Source organism: Carassius gibelio, chromosome B4 (genome assembly GCF_023724105.1).
Source record: "Carassius gibelio isolate Cgi1373 ecotype wild population from Czech Republic chromosome B4, carGib1.2-hapl.c, whole genome shotgun sequence".
Taxonomy (NCBI): Eukaryota; Metazoa; Chordata; class Actinopteri; order Cypriniformes; family Cyprinidae; genus Carassius; species Carassius gibelio.
The window spans coordinates 23,951,825-23,966,348 of NC_068399.1; the positions used below are offsets into that span (position 1 = coordinate 23,951,825).

The following is a 14,524-nucleotide window of genomic DNA, read 5'->3' on the forward strand; positions in this document are numbered from 1 at the left end:
ATGAAATGTTAGGAAAGCGTTGGAGCTGTGTGTTAGCGGTTGATGCACGGTTCAAGTTTTGGGACATGGGATCAAAACAACAATATATTGTTTCAGACATCTGCATTAGAATTCACAAATCTATCTATCTATCTATCTATCTATCTATCTATCTATCTATCTATCTATCTATCTATCTATCTATCTATCTATCTATCTATCTATCTATCTATCTATCTATCTATCTATCTATCTATCTATCTATCATCAGATATGTTCCCAGTGTAAAGAGACACATTACTTGTAGCTGGAAACTTGACGCATCACGCCTGATCAGAACACGTGTTAACATTACCGTGTACTGTTTTTTTTTTTTACCAGAAGAACAGTTTACTGCAAGACTTGGAGAGAGGTGAAAACCGGATGATTCATCCCAACTGTTCCGAGAGAGTTTCACTCCCCCGCTACTCTCAATGTTCCGTCTCATTCTCTGTCTCTCTTTCACACACACACGTACACTGTGAGATTGTGAATGTCAGATGAGTATGTCTCAGTGTGTCATGCTCTTTTATTCCCGTCCTCTTTCTGTAACACACTCACTCTCTTCCTGTACCTAAATAACGAGGTGTTTTATTCTATATAGTCCAGTTCTCACTTTATATTAGGTGCCTTTTACTACTATGTTCTTGTTCAAAAATAGTGAACCGTTGTAAAAACGCTTGTATGCAAGAGAAAGGGGTGGTGGTTTGGTTACTGATAACTAAAGTACTTTGGCATTGTTAACATTGTTCACTCCATAATACTTCCAAGACTATTACCATGGCACCATAAACAAAATGCATTTCTAAAACACCATGATAATTGTAATGCCAAAGTACCTTTTTATTGTTAGTGAAAGCAAAAGTGTACTGCAGTGATATATGGCTTCGTTAGGGTCACAGCTCTCTACACACACCTACACACATCTGAAGGTGCTAAAGAAGGCTGCAAATGGATTGAGGAAGTGTCTCCTCCGTCCGCTGGAGCCTCAGCGCTTTCAATCACCTGCTCCAGGCCTAACTCAACGCTCAGCTCCACAGCCATCGAATTACGCTTTATTATCACTCCCTGTCAAACACATAGGCCTCAACATGACATCCATCTCCTCCACTGCAGCGTTTACTGCCTGACAAGTGCTCAGACCAGGCGTAAACACAACCTCTGCCGTCATTCCCATTGCTGAAGGCAAGAACGCAGCACAGATGCTCGGCTCCGAGTCCTGCCTGAAAGGAAGGGACCAGCGAGACACTTGTTTGTGGAGATGAAGAGGAGGTGTGTTGGATAATGATGGCTAGTTTGTGATGGGTATATCTGGTGTGGGGTGTAGGTGGACACACAAGTAGGTGCAAGTAAACCAATGCATATTTTGAAGAGACGTCTGGTTGAGATTCGATTAAAACAGGCTTTATTTTAATACATACAGGAATAAAGAATAATTAGGTAGCAATGCATTCTGCATGGGAGCTGTGAAACGTCACTATGTTTATTCAGGCTAAAAAAACTTTCAGCATATGCCGACAGCAGAAGCCACGCGCAGTAATAATGAAGTGCAGAGATGCTATGTGTGAGATATTATTCTTGTGCATTTTGTCCCCACAGCCGTCAACGACTGTCTGTTCACACAAAATCGGAAAAGAAGATCTCAAAACGTCTGGCTTCCTCTTCTGATGCACACACACATTTGCTAACATCATCCATTCCATACAGCATGGAGAATGTGGCCAGTGATTCACATGGGGTCACATCACAGGGTTTTGAGGCTGCTTATGTTACCACCACACGCAATAAAGAGATGAGACCATGAAGGCATTTCAGTGCAACATCTAACAGTGGAATACGGAAAACGTCAGGACAGTGTTTCTCAACATGTTCCACTGGTGACCAGTGTGCAGAATTGGGTTTTTTCTGCTTCATGTTTTCTTGTAAACAAGCTGAAGTTGCTGGCGATTACATCAGCAATGGTAATTAATGTCGATGACACCATTTATTGTCTTCTTCGTTGGAATTCTGACTAGGCTGCCAAAACGTGTCGGTTTAAATAAAGTTTAAATCCTCCAACCAGTAACCGTTGTTGGTTTATCTTCTCAAGAAAGGTTTGCTACGTCGCTGTGCAATAGTGTATTGAATATAGAAAATACACCAGAATAAGCTGTACTGTCATGTTATTTTGGGTGTAAATATATAAATATGTTATAAATATGTAAATGAAAGATGGTAAATACCATGGTCCATGAATTGTAGTACCATGGAATGGTTCAAAGGACCTTAGTATTACCATTTGGCACCAGCACTATACCGCACTAATATAGTATATAATAATAATATTAATATTAATAATAATAATAATAATAATAATAATAATAATAATAATAATAATAATAATAATAATAATAATAATAAAGATATTTAAAGCTGCGGTAGGGAACTTTTGACGCTCTAGTGGTTAGTAAACAGAACTGCTTGCGTCTTGCGGAAGAACATTGTAGCCGAAACTACTTCTCTCTGTTTATGTCTATGAAGAATCACAAAGGTACTGGGTTACTCCGCCGCAGTACCCCCGAAGCAATCTAAAATAGTCCGAATATAAACACTTATTATAGGTGCACCCTAGTGATTCAGGACAAGCTAAAAACACTGTTTGGAAAATGGATTCATGGTGTACTCGCTTATTATATACATTTTTCTACATTTTGAACACAAACAAAGTTACGGACCGCAGCTCTGATTGGTTATTTTTTACCGGGAGCGATGGAGTTTCTGCAAATGGCAATAGGACCACTGGGAGGAGCCAGAGGAGCTTGATTTTTTCACAGATTATCTGTCTCATATTCTACTGTCAGGACATAATGACAGGTTTAATAAATATGTAAAAAATATTTTTTTTACAAAAGTTCCCTACAGCACCTTTAATATAATACAATTATTAAATGAATAATATAAATAATTTAATAATTATGAAAATATTATATATATATGGTTCAAAGTACCATAGTATTACCACATATTAACACATGCTCTATTACCATCTATACATGTATGTATATAAAGTAATATAGCATATATAATAAAATGTTAATAAAATAATAATAATAATAAATTTAGAATATAACAATATAATTATGAAATGCAATGATTTACTTAAATGTTAAATAATTTAATAATTGTTAAAAAATATATACCTATACATATAGACATACACATATACATACATATGTATATATGGACATATATATATATATATGGTTCAAAGTACCATAGTGTTACCTCTTGTAATGAAAAATACTCCAAAAAGTAATAATATAATATAATATAATCTGAAATGGTACGCATTATAAAATGGTATACATGAAGATGCACATAACTATCTGTACCTCAGTACTTCTTTGTGAAGGTTGATGACACATTTCAAACCTCACAGAGCAGAAGCTCAAATAAAATTGTGTGGAAAGTGTGAATGAGTGATCTCATGTTTAACAAAAAAAGAAAAAAAATAACACCACTCTTTTCACCTCAGCAAGTCATTTAATGGTAGCAGAGAGGTGAGGAAACGAGGCACGCAGCTTCCACAGGATGTGAAACAAAGTCGACAGCCCTGACTTTCACCTCTGCAAACGCTGGCAGCTAGAACTCCACCTCCACTGAGGCGCTCACACACGGCTTCCATTGTACTCACAAATTACACCTGACTGAAAAAACTAAACAAAAAAAACCTGGCCTTGATTACTAAAACCAGTGGGCTTGTTTTTATTGCTCTGGTGGAGGTTTTATGCTTGCTATGCATGAGGGGGAAAACGTACATTTCCTTGCACAGCTTTTCACAGAGATTGATTTCACCTTGAGTGGCGTGCTAGACAAACAGCACCTCGGCCTGCAGCTGTCAGCTCATGAGAATTACTGCCTACAGCTCATGTGGACATGGTGTACCGGCTTATGTATGTGTGGATATATACTGCTAGAGAAAAAAAAAAAAACAGCTTGAACTAGGCTGAAGTGGTTTGGTGCTCTCGGCTGGTGTTATGCTATAGCTGATAACGGTCAAAAACACTTCTGGGACAGCCATGGCAGAAGCTTTATTTTGTGCTCAGTGACCCATTTTTGTGTTGAATTTGATGTGTGTTCTGGATTATTGTCCTGATAGAAGATCCAACTATGGCCCATTATAAGATTTCTGACAGAGGCAGTCGGGTTTAGATTTTTTATCTGTTGGTATTTGATAGAATCCATGATCCCATGCTTCTGAACAAGATGTCCAGGACCTCCGGCAGAAAAACATGCTGGAGTTGGATGCTGGATGAGCGAGGATCATTTTTTATTAGGCTTTCTGACCCCAAGACACAACTAATCTCTGCAATTCTCCAGCAGTGATCCTTGGAGAGCCTTTGGCCACTCAAACTCTCCTCCTCACCGTGCATTAGGATGATGTACACACACGTCCTCTTCCAGGCAGGTTTGTAACATCTTTAGTTGATTGGAACCTCTTAAATATTGCCGTGTGGGACGTGATAACACAAGTCCCTCTCACAATATATTGCTTTACAAATCGATTGCTTTTGCCGCTCAGAAATATTCACACAGTCATGCAGCACGTAGGCTTATGAGAAGATCTGCATTCTGGTGCGGTTAGTGTTCACACTCACTGATCCATATATAACTGAACCACGCTCTTGCCCACCTCTTCCAACCGAGCCAGTGACTGCTGAACGGAGCGACCACACTAGTCAAACGAACCAGGCTTTGGGGGTCAAACACTAAACCCTTAAGATTGCCTAGTATGAGCACAATTTTTTTTTTTTTACAGTTAATAATATTACATTAACTGTATATGTGTCATTGGACCACAGTCTTATGTGTTATTAGGATCAGACAATATTTGGCCAAGATATAACTTTTTTTTTTTTTTTTTTTTGAAAATCTGGAATCTGAGAGTGCAAAAAAATAAATATATTGAGAAAACCCCCTTAAAAGATGTCCAAATTAAGTCCTCAAAATATTACTAATATTACTAAGTTTTGATATATATTAATAGTAGGAAATTTACAAAATTGCTTAATGGAACATGATCTTTACTCAATATTCTAATCATTTTTGGCATAACATTTTTTTTTTTTTTTTTTTATCATTTTGCCCCATATAATGTATTTGTGGCTCTTGCTACAAGCATACCTGTGCAATGTGGTTTTGTGGTCCAGGGTCACACACACGCACACACAATCAGATCTGCTGCATCCACCATTGTTTATTACTGCATAGAAACACTTACTTACATTCAGTCACACAGGCCAACACAAGCGTACCCTAGACTGTTTGTACTTTTCTTAAGTAAAAGCGGTTGGTGAATTCCGTACAGGTAGATAACGATGGCAGAAGTGGAAGTCTTCCAATCAGATGGTTTTCACAGCTGTCACAGATCTATAGGAGCCATCACATATCACGTCTCCATGGCCTATGCCTGGCATAAGTGTATGAGGGGGCGGAAAAGCTCCCTTCCAGACCTGATAGGTTGCCATAGAGACTGTCTTTGCATTGAATCGATATAGCCATCAAAAAAAAAAAAAAAAGAAAAAAAGAAAAGCCATGCAATTCAGCTGTAGCCCAGAAAAATCTAATGAAACATGCCAGCCTGCGCAAGACAGATTCAGCTTGATTTGCAAATACGAAGGTTGTTTCCATTTGAATAATTCCCATTTGGTTCGGTCTGCTTGTGTTTGGGAGGACAAACGGGCATGTAGAGGTTGACCGAGTCCCGTCAAACAACAAAATCAATCAAGTCTCCAGCTCTCTGAAGCACTATCGAGCTTTGCGGAATTTAACATTGACATACACATGGGATTAGCATACAAGTGATTTTGCCAATGCCTGTCCTAGCATTTTAGAAAACAGGTTCGATCACCTTAACATTCTCAGTCAATACCAAAATGACCAAAATAAACACCTATTCGCCAGAAAGGGCGGTTTGTCTGTAAAGTGTGTTAAATTGAATTCGCTCCACATTCGTTTGAGACGTCGGGAATGGACCTGGCATCATCTCACAGCGAGGGGAAAAGGATTCCTGCTTAAACAGGGACACAGTGTTTTCGGGGAGTGGGAGGAAGAGAAAGAGAGAGAGAGAGAGAGAGAGAGAGAGAGAGGAGGGATGTCCTTCTTCATGCACAGACACAAGGAATACTTATCAGCCGCTCAGAGACACCCGAACACATCAGGACAGACTCCACCAATGGCAGCTCACATGTGTGGTGATACGGAGGGTTTCCAAGGCTACCCCACCCCCCTCGTCTCCATCGCCTCTGCCTGAATGTCAAACAGCTAATAAACGTGACTGGAACAGCTCCATCGGCTCACAACCCTCTGTTTGCCTTCATCTACGATCCACAGCATATGAGGTTTAAAATGCATTCAGATCCGAGTGAAACTACATTTTTATGTCCTCTGAAGAAAATGTGAAAGGTGCTTTCCTTATTGCTAGGGATTTCTGGGTGGCCAAAATAGTCCATTTCCTAAGTCTCTGTGAAACTGTGGTCAATAGAAATGTCTCGGGTGCTCCTTCAAAGTGAAGATTTTTGCAAGAATCTTTTTTAATTTTTTTGCCAGTTTTATGGTAACTGAAAACCATATGAGTTTTTGGTAATACATTAATTAAAGCCTTTATGTATAATAGATTACATAATGTAATGTATTAAATTATTAATTAATCATAATGTGCATTGTAATACATTATATCTTGTCATAAATGATTATAACCTAATTTAAAATGCATAGATTAAGGATGAATTGATAAGTGTTATTATTCATGAGTTTGTAAAATGCAGTATGAGGTGCATTACAAGGCATAACTAATGCATAAAAAACTACTTTTACTACTTTTTTTTTTTTTTAAGCCAACATTACTATAATAAGATCCATCAGCTACAAATACCCAGAAGGGCACCTTTTGGTTAAAGCTACTGAGCAAATGTACTTCTTGAGAGGGATAATCTCTGTTCCCTTTGGACATTTTGAGAGAATTCATATGTGCTGAAGATCTCAGCCACGTGCCTTTGGCTTGTCAAATTGATTGGCAAATTTAGGTCTATATTATCTTTGTCAGGATGGGTTCCAAGATTCCAACATTGAAACCCTAATAATGTGACCTCTTATAAATTACTACATTGTCTTCATTGAATACATGAATAGTACTATATTAAACCAAGGGAGCTCACAGTTTCCTGCACAAACATGATGCCTCAAATTGTGACACTTATTTAGGTGTGCCATTACTTTTGTAAAAAATCCACCCAGTAAATTTTCATACAAAGAATGAGGGACTTGAGCCATATCTATACTAGAAAGAAAGCAACCAACACCTAGTAACCATTCAGAACAGCTTAACACCCTCTCAGCAACCACTTGGATTTTAAAAGAGCATCACAAAAACAGACAAAATTATTCTTGTGGAGTCAACCCTGATAGTCCTTTTGTTTAGACACTCCAGTGTGTGTGTGTTTGTGTACATCGCTTCGCTATTTTGTGGGCATTTGGTTCATTAATTAGACTCTTTGGCCCAGTGGGGTACTGGTCTGTTATGGAGCAGTGATAATGCATGCAAACGATCTGCATCTCCAAACCAGCAGAAAGAATAAACAGCATCAGATATTGAACCCATGTATTATGGGAGAGTGAGCCTTTTTCTCGCAAATGCGTGTTGAAAACTGAATGGGAAACAGTTTGTTTAAAAATTTAAGGGAGACAAAATCACAAATGACTTCTTTTTAATTTCTCAAATGTTCAAATGTTGACAGCACTGAGATTAAATAAAGAGCAAATGGTGACTTTCCAGGAAAAAAAAAGACCCAGTCCCATATGTACTGTATCTCCTCTAGACTATGCTCAGGTTTGTAATAGAAAATCTCTAGATCACGTTGTAAAATTTAATTTCTCATCAAAATTCCTCCAATGCAGTTATCTGAGATATGCCATCGACATTCATTATATAGCTGAAAAAATCCATCTTAAACCAGCCTAAAGTGGTTTGGTGGTCTACAGCCTGCACAAGCTGGTTTGTTGGCTGGATTTAGAACAGTTCTGGGCACTTCAGCACAGCTTAGACCAGCTACGACCAGCTATCCATTTTAGGTCAGTCTAAAGGCACAATATGTAGCCTAAGTTTTTGACTCTAGAGGCCACATTTTCAAAACAATATCAAAGGCGGAGCATGATGACTCTATGAAGGAGAGTGGAACGATGTCAACAATGGGCTCATCTGCTTCTTCTCTAGAGTTTTTCGGGCAAAGTCTCATAGGTTTGCATTGGAAAGTCTCTAGATCCTAATATGAATTAAAATATTTTTCATCAGATTTTTCCAAAAACAAGATATCTTAGCTATAGGTTTAGCCCTAGACATTATGCTCATGGACAGTTGGCTGAACGTCTGATGCATATAGAACACAAAATTGCAAACACTTCAGGAGTCGACAAGCCACAAAACGAAATATGATTGGTTGCTTCAACTGCCAGTCATATGGCCTTCTGGGCAGTCTTTGGCCATTCAAATTGGCCATGATTCCCATACCTTCTGCTGCCAATCTGAAGGTCTGGCTATGCTAGACTATCTGAGCTTTGCCATCATCACTCATTTTATTGCAAAAAAAGATTCTAAAATGGCTTTGTGGTCTCCCAGCCTGGTCAGCTTGGCCTTTTGTCTGGTTTTAGGAACTTTTTGACTGGTCATTCAAGCTAAACCAGGTAAGACCAGCAAATTATCTTTGATTGGTTAAATTATGTATTTCAGTAGGATTGTATATCAGATATTGGCTCATTAGCTTCACCTCTAGAGTTCTCAGCAAAGTCTCAAACTGTGCTTTGGTTTGCATTTTTTTTAAGTCTCTAGATCCTAATATGAACTCAGAACTCACTATATCAAATTCTTGATTTTTAAACCAGCTTAAACCAGCTTAAACCAGGACATCCAAGACCAGCAAACCATCTAGGTTTAATTAGGTATTTCAGCTGGTTGTCAGGAACACAACTGGACACAGATGCAGGTTACGGTGCAGGACCAATTTATTCAAAAACCTCAAAAGAAAAAACTTCCTCCAATGAACAAAAACAGGCCGGGAAATTAGGAAAAATGTCCAACAGAAAAAGAGACTTCAAATGTCCTTGCAAAAACACCCGGCAGGGGGCGCTCAACGGCGCGGCCGCGATGATAGCGGAGAGGGGAGGAAGCCACGCGCGAGCCAGCGACCGTGCAAAAACTCTTCTGGGAAATGCCGGTGCCCGGTCTAGGAAATGAGGGAGGGGGGGAAAAGAAAAACAAAACAAACCAATAGCAGCAAACAGAGGCACGACAGAACACGGCTTGACAGGATCAGACAAAGTGGATACACGGGGATTGTTGCCGAACAACGATCTGGCACCGATAGGCGCGACAGACGGGAATAAAAAGAGCAAGAGATGAACAGACATTGAATTCAGGTGAGCGAGGTCAAACCATTAGAAACGGAAACTGTGATAATGAGGGGGAGGGAGGAACGCCAAAGATAGGTGCAAGACGAGCGATCAAAACCAAAACAAAACACCATGTGCGCACGAAATGCAGACATATACAGAAACACACACACACACACACAAGAACGGGGTGATCAGACAGTGGACATGACAGTACCCCCCCTCCGACGGACGCCACCAGGCGCCGCAGGAAGGGGCTCACCTCGTCGCCGGTAGAAGTCCTCGACAAGTGTCCGATCCAAGATGTCCCGGGCCGGAACCCAGCTCCTCTCCTCTGGGCCATAGCCCTCCCAGTCCACAAGATATTGAAAGCCCCGACCCCTACGTCGGACATCTAGCAACCTCCGCACCGTATAGACCGGGGAGCCATCCACTAGACGGGGGGGAGGGGGGGTTGGGGCAGATGGAACAAGAGGGGAATAGAACACAGGTTTAACCCTGGAAACATTGAAAACAGGGTGCACCCGACCAAGCGTGGTAGGGAGCTTGAGCTGCACCGCCGCCGGACTCAGGACCTTCGTGATCCGGTATGGGCCAATGAACCTGGGTGCCAACTTGCGTGAGGCTACCCTGAGAGGCAGGTCCTTGGTAGAGAGCCATACCCTTTGACCACACACATAGCGGGGAGCAGGAGTTCGGTGACGGTCGGCCGCTGCTTTAGTCCGCCTATTAGCCTGGGCCAAGGCCGCCTTGGCCCTCTTCCAGGTGCGGCGACACCGTCGGACAAAGGCCAAAGCAGACGGGACCGCAGCCTCGGGTTCCTGTGTGGGAAACAAGGGAGGTTGCTAACCGACAGAACACTGGAATGGGGACATACCTGTGGCAGAAACAGGAAGGGAGTTATGGGCGTATTCTACCCAGGACAGCTGTTGACACCAGGAGCCGGGATTGTGGGATGCCAGGCAGCGAAGAGAACGTTCCAAATCCTGGTTTGCCCGCTCGGACTGCCCGTTGGTCTGGGGATGGAATCCTGAAGACAGACTCGTAGAGGCCCCGATCTGCCGACAGAATTCCCTCCAAAACCGAGAGACAAACTGGGGACCCCTATCAGAGACCACGTTGACCGGAAGACCATGAATCCGGAATACATGATCAACCATCACCTTAGCAGTCTCTTTGGCTGAGGGGAGCTTGGGAAGGGGAATGAAATGGGCCGCCTTAGAGAAACGGTCCACCACCGTAAGAATGACGGTGTTACCCTTGGATTCCGGAAGGCCAGTGACAAAATCAAGGTCCAAATGTGACCAGGGGCGGGAAGGGATGGGCAATGGGTGGAGCAGACCAACGGGAGGCGCGTTGGAAGTCTTGTTCTGAGCGCACACCGAGCAGGCAGCCATGAACTGCCTGACATCCTTGGCCATGGATGGCCACCAGAATCGCTGACGGATGGCAGCCAGCGACCTCCGGACTCCTGGATGACAGACTAGCCTGGATGAGTGACCCCACTGGATGACTTCAGAGCGCAACTTGGTGGGAACAAACAGATTACCCACTGGGCACCCCTTCGGCACAGGCCCCTTAAGTAGGGCCTCCTCTACTCGTCTCTCGATGTTCCAAGAGAGGGATGCCACCACCACCCCTTTGGGCAAGATAGTGTCTGCTGACTCCCCTCCCCCAGGAGCCTCGAAGAGACGAGAAAGAGCATCGGGCTTAACATTCTTTGACCCGGGCCTGTAAGACAGTGAGAAATTGAACCGGCCAAAGAAGAGGGCCCAGCGAGCCTGTCGAGAGGTCAGCCTCCTGGCCGAACGGACATACTCGAGGTTCTTGTGATCCGTCCAGACCAGGAAGGGCTGAGCCGCGCCCTCCAACCAGTGACGCCACTCCCCCAAAGCCAGCCTGACCGCCAACAACTCCCGATTACCTATGTCGTAATTCCGTTCTGGGGGACTCAGGCGGTGGGAGAAGAAGGCGCAGGGATGCACCTTTCCATCCTCGTGCGACCGCTGAGATAGGACCGCGCCCACTCCGACATCGGAGGCATCCACCTCAACAATGAATTGCCGTTCAGGGTCTGGAATAGACAAGACAGGAGCAGAGATAAAACGGGACTTTAATCTATCAAAGGCCTCCTGTGCCCCAGTATTCCACTTGAACGGTACCTTGGGAGAGGTGAGTGCCGTTAAAGGTGCAGCAATCTGACCAAAGTTCCGGATGAACCGCCGATAGAAGTTGGCAAACCCCAGGAACCGCTGCAGAGCTTTACGAGAGTCAGGAGCTGGCCACTCGGCAACGGCCCTTACCTTACAGGGGTCGGCTTTGATCTCCCCCGCAGAAACAACGAACCCCAGGAACGGAACCGACTGGGCATGGAAGACGCACTTCTCCGCCTTAACATAGAGCTGGTTCTCCAGCAGCCGTTGTAACACCTGGCGAACATGCTGAGTGTGTACCTGCAGAGATGGGGAGAATATCAAGATATCATCAAGATACACGAAGACAAAGCGATTCACCATGTCTCTCAACACGTCATTAACCAGGGCCTGGAAGACAGCTGGGGCATTGGTCAGACCGAATGGTAGGACCCGGTACTCAAAGTGTCCCGTAGGTGTGTTGAAAGCTGTCTTCCACTCATCCCCCTCACGTATGCGAATAAGGTGATAGGCATTCCGAAGGTCTAGCTTGGTGAAGACCTTGGCTCCCTGCAATAACTCAAAGGCAGATGACATTAGAGGCAAGGGGTACCTGTTTTTAATAGTGATGTCATTCAGGCCTCGATAATCTATACAAGGACGCAAGGAGCCGTCCTTCTTCTTGACAAAGAAGAACCCAGCACCTGCAGGAGATGAAGAGGGTCGGATGAGACCGGCTTTGAGGGATTCATTAATATATTTGTCCATGGCCTCTCTTTCAGGGCCTGAAAGGGAAAACAAGTGACCCTTGGGCGGAGAAGTGCCTGGGAGGAGCTCGATGGCACAGTCATAAGGGCGATGTGGAGGTAAGGAGGTGGCCCGGGACTTACTAAACACCTGGCACAGGTCGTGGTACTCCACCGGGACCCCCTTCAAATCAGCAGCCTCCACCTGCAAGACAGGACACACAGACACAGGAAAAGAGGCAGCACCCAGACAAGACGCAAGACAAAACTTACTCCAAGACAGGACAGAGTTGTTGGACCAATCCACGTGAGGGCCATGTTGCACCAACCACGGGTGCCCCAGAACTATGGGAGCACTCGGGGATTCAAGAAGGTACAGCGTGGTCACCTCCCGGTGATTGCCCGAGACTATAAGATTAACAGGGGGAGTGGCATATGAGACAGTGGTTATTAAAGTGCCATTCAATGAACGGGCAGGAATAGGTTTGGGAAGAGGAATGGAAGGAATTCCCCAACGGGTGGCTAGAGAGAGGCTAGAGAGGCTAGAGAGAGGTCCATAAAGTTGCCCTCAGCTCCCGAGTCGACCAGTGCTGTACAGGAGTTAAGGACACCACCAAACTGAATAGAGACAGGAAGGCGACCCTCGATGCGCAACGCCATGTTAACCAGATCGTCAAAGTCACGTGGCAGGTCCTGAGTGGCCAGCTCATCCTGGATATCATCCTCTAGCCCAGCACGGAACATAGCTCGACAGGCCCCCTCATTCCAGTCGCAGGTCGCTGCAAGAGTCTTAAAATGAATGGCATAGTCCGTCACTGAGCGACCCGCCTGACGGAGCCGTGCTAGCTGGTCAGCCGCTTCCTGACCTCTTGCAGAGCGGTCGAACAGTCTCTCCATCTCCTGGCGGAAATCTTTAAAAGAAGCACAACAGGGAGCTTTGGTCTCCCAGACGGAGGTTCCCCAGTCTCTGGCCTTGCCGGTCAGAAGAGTCAAAACAAAAGCCACTTTGGACATCTCAAGTGCGTATGTGCGTGGCTGCAAGGCAAACACCACAGAACACTGGGACAAGAAGGCCCGGCAGGAATTGGGGTCCCCATCATAGGGTGGTGGGTTATTGCATCGGGGCTCAGGCTCATGGTGAGAAAGATGGTGAACTGCACCACCCCGAGGAGCCTCTCGTTGCAGCTCTTGGATCCGGTTGGTCAACTCAGCCACTTGGTTGGCTAAGAACTCCATCTCCCTTGTGGTATTCGTGAGTCTGGCTTCGTGTTGGCCAAAAAGAACACCCTGCTGGGTGACTGCGGTTCTGACAGAGTCTGTACCTGCTGTGTCCATCTTGGCCAGATCGTTCTGTCAGGAACACAACTGGACACAGATGCAGGTTACGGTGCAGGACCAATTTATTCAAAAACCTCAAAAGAAAAAACTTCCTCCAATGAACAAAAACAGGCCGGGAAATTAGGAAAAATGTCCAACAGAAAAAGAGACTTCAAATGTCCTTGCAAAAACACCCGGCAGGGGGCGCTCAACGGCGCGGCCGCGATGATAGCGGAGAGGGGAGGAAGCCACGCGCGAGCCAGCGACCGTGCAAAAACTCTTCTGGGAAATGCCGGTGCCCGGTCTAGGAAATGAGGGAGGGGGGGAAAAGAAAAACAAAACAAACCAATAGCAGCAAACAGAGGCACGACAGAACACGGCTTGACAGGATCAGACAAAGTGGATACACGGGGATTGTTGCCGAACAACGATCTGGCACCGATAGGCGCGACAGACGGGAATAAAAAGAGCAAGAGATGAACAGACATTGAATTCAGGTGAGCGAGGTCAAACCATTAGAAACGGAAACTGTGATAATGAGGGGGAGGGAGGAACGCCAAAGATAGGTGCAAGACGAGCGATCAAAACCAAAACAAAACACCATGTGCGCACGAAATGCAGACATATACAGAAACACACACACAAGAACGGGGTGATCAGACAGTGGACATGACACTGGTGGGTTATATGAAAACAACTGAGCCATTGGCTTCTCCTCTAAAGTTCTCAACAAAATCTCAGCCTTTTAGGATTTTATGACACAACACAAGGTTGTCATATACAGCACATTAAACAACTGATATTGAACTCTGACAAGTACAGTATACCACTCTAGGATAAGAAAACAGTCATTTTCTTTGCATTATTCCTAAATAAACCAGGCCTTTG

At 44.1% G+C, this 14,524-nt stretch overlaps 1 protein-coding gene across 1 annotated transcript; it reads right to left on the bottom strand.

Moving 5' to 3' along the window:
• Window positions 1-1,079: 1,079 nt before the first annotated feature.
• Window positions 1,080-13,654, bottom strand: LOC127956571 (uncharacterized). Its single transcript, XM_052554603.1, has 6 exons — window positions 12,939-13,654; window positions 12,380-12,852; window positions 10,956-12,277; window positions 10,605-10,811; window positions 10,104-10,262; window positions 1,080-1,241 (listed from the first exon to the last, which is right to left on the bottom strand). The coding sequence occupies exons 1-6, from the start codon at window positions 13,652-13,654 to the stop codon at window positions 1,080-1,082; spliced, it is 3,039 nt and encodes a 1,012-aa protein (XP_052410563.1).
• Window positions 13,655-14,524: the final 870 nt, after the last annotated feature.

Coding starts and splice junctions, on each gene's coding strand:
- LOC127956571 (XM_052554603.1), bottom strand. CDS start 13,654: ATGGACACAGCAGGTACAGACTCTGTCAGAACCGCAGTCACCCAGCAG. Junction 12,853..12,938: donor CGCCTTCCTGTCTCTATTCA/GTTTGGTGGTGT, acceptor TAGCCTCTCTAG/CCTCTCTCTAGCCACCCGTT. Junction 10,812..10,955: donor CCACCAAGTTGCGCTCTGAA/GTCATCCAGTGG, acceptor GTGTGCGCTCAG/AACAAGACTTCCAACGCGCC.